Here is a 6,480-nt window from a genome sequence, read left to right as displayed (position 1 = left end):
GTGGCTATCAATCACTGTCCAACATGTTTAGTTTTTACTGACTCTCTCTCTCTCTCTCTCTCAAACACACACACACACACACACACACACAGGCAGGTGAAAAGGCTCACATACTCACAACTGAGTTTATGCTGGGTGTAAAGTTTTACTTCAGCATGACCTCAGTTTTCTTTTCTTTCTCTCTCTGTCTCTCTCCCTCTCTCTCTCTCTCTCACACACACACACCTCAGGTAATGGGTCGAGAAAAAGTGAGTTGTGACTCATTACTCATCTCTCACTCTCAGCAGCCGGAAGCCAAATGTACCTTCCAAGCTATTGGGTGTCAGCCTGTGTGTGTGTGTGTTTGTGTGTGTGTGTGTGTGTGTATGTGTGTGTGTGTGTGTGAGAGAGAGAGAGAGAGAGAGAGAGAGAGAGAGAGAGAGAGAGAGAGAGTGTGTCAACCAGGCTGTGGAAACAATTGGTATAATACTTCAAAAAACAGCAGAAAAGGCTAAATTAAAAAGATTAAGGGCCAAACCTAAATTTAAAGAAGAAGACACTTGGTTTGACGCCGAATGCCAATCATTAAGAAAAGAAATTCGCAAACTGTCTAATCAGAAACATAGAGATCCAAATAATACATCAATCCGACATTTATATTGTGAGACACTAAGACAATACAAACGCACCCTCAGAACTACACCCAAAACCAGCTGGCACTGATTGAGGAATCAATAAATACAAATTCATTTTGGGACAATTGGAATAACTTAAAAAAATCAAACCAGCAAGAATTCGTGATTCAAGATGGAGATATCTGGACTAATCATTTTCAAACTCTTTTCAAGAATGTCCAGTCTAACCAAAACAGGGACCAAAATGACATAATCCACAAAATACAAAATCTAGAGAGATCAGTCAAAGACTATTAAAACCCACTTGACTCCTCAATCACTGAACAAGACCTTCTCACCCACATTAAAAAATTGAAGCATAAAAAAACATATGGACCTGACTGCATTTTAAATGAAATGCTAAAATGTATAAATGGAAAATTTAGATTGGTTATTCTTAAATTATTCAATCTAGTTCTGAGTGTGGGTTATTTCCCTGACATCTGGAATCATGGATTAGTTACACCAATTTTTAAAAATGGAGATAAATTTGACCCCAACAATTACCGAGGCATTTGTGTGAACAGCAACCTGGGGAAGTTATTCTGTAGTATTATTAACACACGGCTCCTAAACTTCCTTATGAAACACAATGTCTTGAGTAAAAGCCAGATTGGATTCTTACCAAATTATCGCACTACCGATCATATTTACACCCTACACACCCTAATAGAAAAACATACCCAAAATCGAAATAAATTGTTCTCTTGTTTTGTTGACTTCAAAAAAGCTTTCGATTCTATTTGGCACAATGGATTATTCTACAAATTAATTGAAAGTGGTGTAGGGGGTAAAACATATGTCACTATAAAATCAATGTATTCAGGAGCTAAATGCGCCATTAAAATTGGATCCAAAAGAACTCAATATATCCCTCAAGAGTGCGGAGTGAGGCAGGGCTGCCCTCTAAGCCCGACCCTATATAAATGAGTTGGCGACTATACTGGAAAAGTCACCCGCCACTGGACCCACTCTGCACGACAGTGAGGCCACATTCCTGCTCTTTGCAGATGATCTAGTCCTTCTTTCATCAATGGAGAAAGGACTCCAAACTCAACTAGACCTCCTTCAAAAGTTTTGTCAGACCTGGGCCCTGGCAGTTAATACAAACAAAACCAAAATAATGACCTTTCAAAAAGGATCCAGATATCAGGGAAGAGAGCATACATTTAGCTTAGGACCACAAGTAATTGAACATGTTACAGATTATACTTATCTAGGCCTTAGAATCAAGTACAATGGAAAATTTAACATGGCAGTGAATGAACTAAGAGACAAGGCACGCAGGGCTCTATATGCCATAAAAAGACAAGTTCCTTTTGAAATTCCAATCCAAATTTGGCTTAAAATATTCTCATCAGTGATAGAACCAATTGCCCTTTATGGCAGTTTAGTGTGGGGCCCACTTACAAATCAGGAATTGGATAAATGGGAAAAACATCCAATTGAGACCCTGCACGTTGAGTTCTGCAAAACCATCCTAAAAGTCCATCGGCATTCAACAAACAACGCGTGCAGGGCAGAATTAGGCCAATATCCTCTTCTAATTAAAATTCAAAAAAGGGCAATCAAATTCTGGAAACACCTCAAATTAAGTGACCCACACTCTTTCCATTACAAAGCCTTGCAATACCAAGAGTTGAGCAAAGACAAGACCTCTCCTACCAACCTGGTCCACAGCCAACCTTTTCTACTAACACATACTAACACCCCAGGCGTGCAAGACCAGGTCCGAATTACCCAACATACTCCACCAAAGCAAATTTCCTCATATTTAAAAGATAATTATTATCAATATTGGCAATCAAAAACCAAATCACAAAGCAAAATGCAATGCTATTTGGCCCTAAACAGAGAATATACACTTGCAAATTACCTGACTAAAATTAAAGAAACCAATTTGAGAAACATTTTGACAAAATACAGACTCAGCAACCACCGCTTAGCTATAGAAACTGGCAGACACAAGAAAACCTGACTGCCCAAAGAGGAACGCTTTTGTAAGCAGTGCAATGGCAATGTTGTTCAAACTGAACTCCATTTCTTAACAGAATGCAAAACATTTCAAGCAATCCATTAAATCTACTTCCCAAAATTTGAAGAAAAATATCCTAATTTTATGACTCTACCAATCCAAAGCAAATTACCTTTTATTTTGGGTGAAGACAAATCCAGCTGTATCATAGCTGCCCAGTACATCCTTGCCTGTCACCAACTGAGGGACAGTGAGTGACTTAAATCGAACCTACATTTGTACATATCCTCACACAGAAACACACACGCACGCACACACACACACACACACTGATATATCTCTAGCCACACACGCGCACCCTCACTACCCTCTGTTAAAAAATGAAATTACATTACGATAATTCATACTATAGGCTGCCTATATAAATGTCCGTTTAGGCACATAATTCATTGATACATTCCTTGTCTGTTGTTATGTCCATGTCTTATACCTGTATGTTCAATGTATGTAATAATTGCTTTGGCAATACAAATGTCTAACTATTTGTCATGCCAATAAAGCACTTTTGAATTGAATTGAGAGCGAGAGAAAGAGAGAGAAAGAACCAAAAGACTCTCAAGAAGAATTTAATGAAGGAACAATGGAACGATGGCTTGCGTGCATGCATGTGCATGTTTCTGCGTGTGCATGTGCGTTAGTCTGTGTACATGAGTCTGCGTGCATGTGCGTCATTATGTGTGTGTGTGTGTGTGCGTGTGTGTGTGTGCGCGTGTGTGTGTGTGTGTGTGTGTGTGTGTGTGCGAGTGTGTGTGTGTGTGTGCGTGTGTGTGTGTGTGCGTGTGTGCGTGCGTGCGTGCGTGCGTGTGTGTGTGTGTGTGTGTGTGTGTGTGTGTGTGTGTGTGTGTGTGTGTGTGTGTGTGTGTGTGTGTGTGTGTGTGTGTGTGCGCGCGTGCGTGCGTGCGTGCGTGCGTGCGTGCGTGTGTGCGTGTGCTTGCACGTATGAGAGACAGTGTGTGTGTCCAAGCATCTTCAAAGTGCTGCTCCTCCGCTGACCTGCAAGGCGGCTGCAGAGGAATAGATTATGCCGTTTGATTCTCACCATTCCCCATTTAAATGGACATTGATTGCTCTAGTTGAGCAAGACTCCTCTGGGTCCCCTTCCAACCAACAGACCCAGCCAAAGTATTATCACTAATGAGAGATTGGAGTGTGTGTGTGTGTGTGTGTGTGTGTCTGTGTGTGTGTGTGTCTGTGTGTGTGTGTGTGTGTGTGTGTGTGTGTGTGTGTGTGTTAGTGCATGTATGTGAAATAGAGAGGAAAAAGAGTTAATGAAGAGAAATCTAGTCTTGAGAAGAATATATTGGTGTGTGTAATGTATGTGTGTGAGTTCAATATGAATTTGCCTGTGTAGTGTCAATTTTGTGTTGACACAAACCTCAACCAATAAGTATGGTTTTCAACTTATTCAACACAATGGGTGTTTATGCACTACTAAGGTTTGCAAACATGCACCCCTCGATACACGTATATTCTTGGAGCTGTCGGGCTCAGCAGACTTCTCTCTCTCTCTTTCTCACTCTTTCTCTCTCTCTCCCCCTCCCTCCCACCCTCCCTCTCTCTCTCTCTCTCTCTCTCTCATTTCACACCTGTACCTTCTCTCCCTGGCTCTGCTTTTATCAACCTTCCATTGCTCTCTCTCTGTCTCTCTCTTTCTCTCTCTTTCTCTCTTTCTCTCTCTCGTATGGAGTGCATCATTGTATCGCCTCTGCGATCCGAGGCTGCGGACTAAATCAATACTCAGATGAGCCCTGGCAGCAGAGCGGACGCAGATAAACAAACATCCTCCGTTTTTTTTGTTTCCCTCTGTGCGTGACTCGTCCTGCGGAGTCCGATAAGAGCTTGTTTTGAGTCGGGCCCATGAACAGAACACAACAGGCGAGCGGGATGTGGTGGGGGGGGGGGGTGAATGAGCTCATAATGACCCTGTCAGAGCGAGCCTTTTGTGTAAATAACTGTGGTGCGATGGCCACGCGGCTGCTGTTTTTTTACTGCCGTCAAATTATCTCCCTCCGGACTCTGTTATGTTATTGCTTTCAGATGTACAGTCGCCTTCTGCTGCGACTGATGGCACTGCCATTAGGTATTGTTTACCGAGATGCACGAATGCTTGAGTGCTCTCTCAAGCACTGTGGTGAATCTGTAAGAGCAGTTTAAGACAACTGTTTTATGTGCCTCCTTTTTCAAATTGTGTGTGCACTAGCTCGCTGTACGTTGATGACTGTGATTCCGTCACTGCACAGCGTGACCTCTATGAGTCTCGTGTGTGGGGAGAGGCCACCGAGGACTGCAAAGTACATTGAGGCGAGGTCAGCACAGGTCAGCTCCTGTGGGGTTGTTTTAGTCTGCTCTTAATTAACTTTGAAGTCAGTTTTGCCCGAGCGAGAATAAATCACTTTGCGGCAGAAAGGACGGGAAGTCATTGGTTTTCTGGTTGCGAGTTGCCAGTTTAGACTTTATTCTCTGTGTGCTAAAATGGTACATGTTAAAGCTGTGAAATTTGAAAATAATGTGTTTGTCAGCAATTAAAGCAGAAATTTGCCAATTTAGATGGATATTGTCATCTGCGGTAAGCTCATTCTTGCTGTTTTTAAGGAGATTGTATTATCTGATTGTCAGTGGGTGTTCTGGTGGATCTGTTGTTGTGTCTGAATGTGATTATGTGATTTTATTGTGGTAAATATTTTCCTTTTCTCTCTCCTGTGCTTTAGTTGGCCATCCTCTCGGATCTCGCCGCCTCGCACACCAATGAGAAGGCCAGTCTACTAAACCCCGCCCACCCAGGAACCGGAAGCATATTCCACAGCGAGAACTTCCAGCTCAAGCTTTCTCCTCCGCCATTGGTGGAGGAGTGAGAATGTCCTGCCCTCTGTTACAAATCTCAATAAAAGCACTACCATATCTGTACATACCATTCATTGAGGGTGTGTCTTTCTCAGAAACTACTTTATCTTCATACTGAGTCATATCAGGACTTACAATGGCCTCCTCACTGATGCTCCATTATTGACCTTCAGTTGCAAGCTCTATCAGATAAAAGCTGTGAAAAAATGTGTGTAAAATGTAAGCATAGCATACAATTGGTAGGACTAAAAAAAATTCCTGATAATGGGTAAAATGGGCTAAGGTCATTGGCTCAACACCGCAATGTTTTCCAGGCTAACGTAATCTTTTCCAAGCTGAATTGTTCTTCAGGACTTCATGTGTCTTAAGTGCCCATTTTGTCTCTTTGGAAAAACCTCTGTGTAGAATCTTGGGTTTTAAATAGCTATTAATATGTTTCCGCTGATGAGTCAAGTCATGTCAAGTGAAGTAACTTTTATTTATTTAGCGATTTTATATGCACAGAGTACAACCCAAAGCGCTTACACACAAGACGTTGACGCACAAGACAAAAGATGCCGGACAGAGCAGCATAGTCGCCAGTGTAACCGTGCGTGACACCAAGACATAAACAATTGCACAAACAATAAAATATAATAAACAAAAAAACAAAGAGTTGAATAGAGCACAACCTGTCAGAGTGCTGAAGTGGAGTAGCTCTCTGCTCTTCTAATGAGCCTCAGAGTTTTGACCTGGGCCATCCTCTGTTGGAGAGAAGTACTGTATACCTTCTCTGCAAGAAAAGAAGCATTCTGGTCAAGTCAGATACATCAATGTACCTTGGTTAAGTTTGTTTGTTAGTGTGTGCGTCTGTGTGTGTTTGTGTATATGCTTTGAATGGAGTCAGTATATAATGGAAAATGTCACCATTTAAAAAAAGTTAGGCAACACCTTGTAACTTAGTCTATATAT

General features: G+C 41.7%; 1 protein-coding gene across 1 annotated transcript in view; it reads left to right on the top strand.

Annotated features, from left to right (window-relative positions):
- vps8 (VPS8 subunit of CORVET complex) overlaps positions 1-5,592 on the top strand; it is a 93,588-nt gene extending 87,996 nt beyond the window's left edge. Inside the window, exon 45 of the mRNA XM_076303450.1 lies at positions 5,397-5,592. Within this exon, the coding sequence (XP_076159565.1) occupies positions 5,397-5,540 (144 nt within the window). The 3' untranslated portion in view covers positions 5,541-5,592. The remainder of the gene's footprint in view (positions 1-5,396) is intronic.
- The last annotated feature ends 888 nt before the right edge of the window (positions 5,593-6,480 follow it).

The sequence above is a fragment of the Alosa pseudoharengus genome, unplaced genomic scaffold (assembly GCF_046254945.1).
Source record: "Alosa pseudoharengus isolate Yale_2024_CS ecotype anadromous, Long Island Sound unplaced genomic scaffold, YU_APseudo_1.1 YU_APseudo_1.1_scf_24, whole genome shotgun sequence".
Taxonomy (NCBI): Eukaryota; Metazoa; Chordata; class Actinopteri; order Clupeiformes; family Clupeidae; genus Alosa; species Alosa pseudoharengus.
This window is presented reverse-complemented; position numbering and strand designations above follow the sequence as displayed.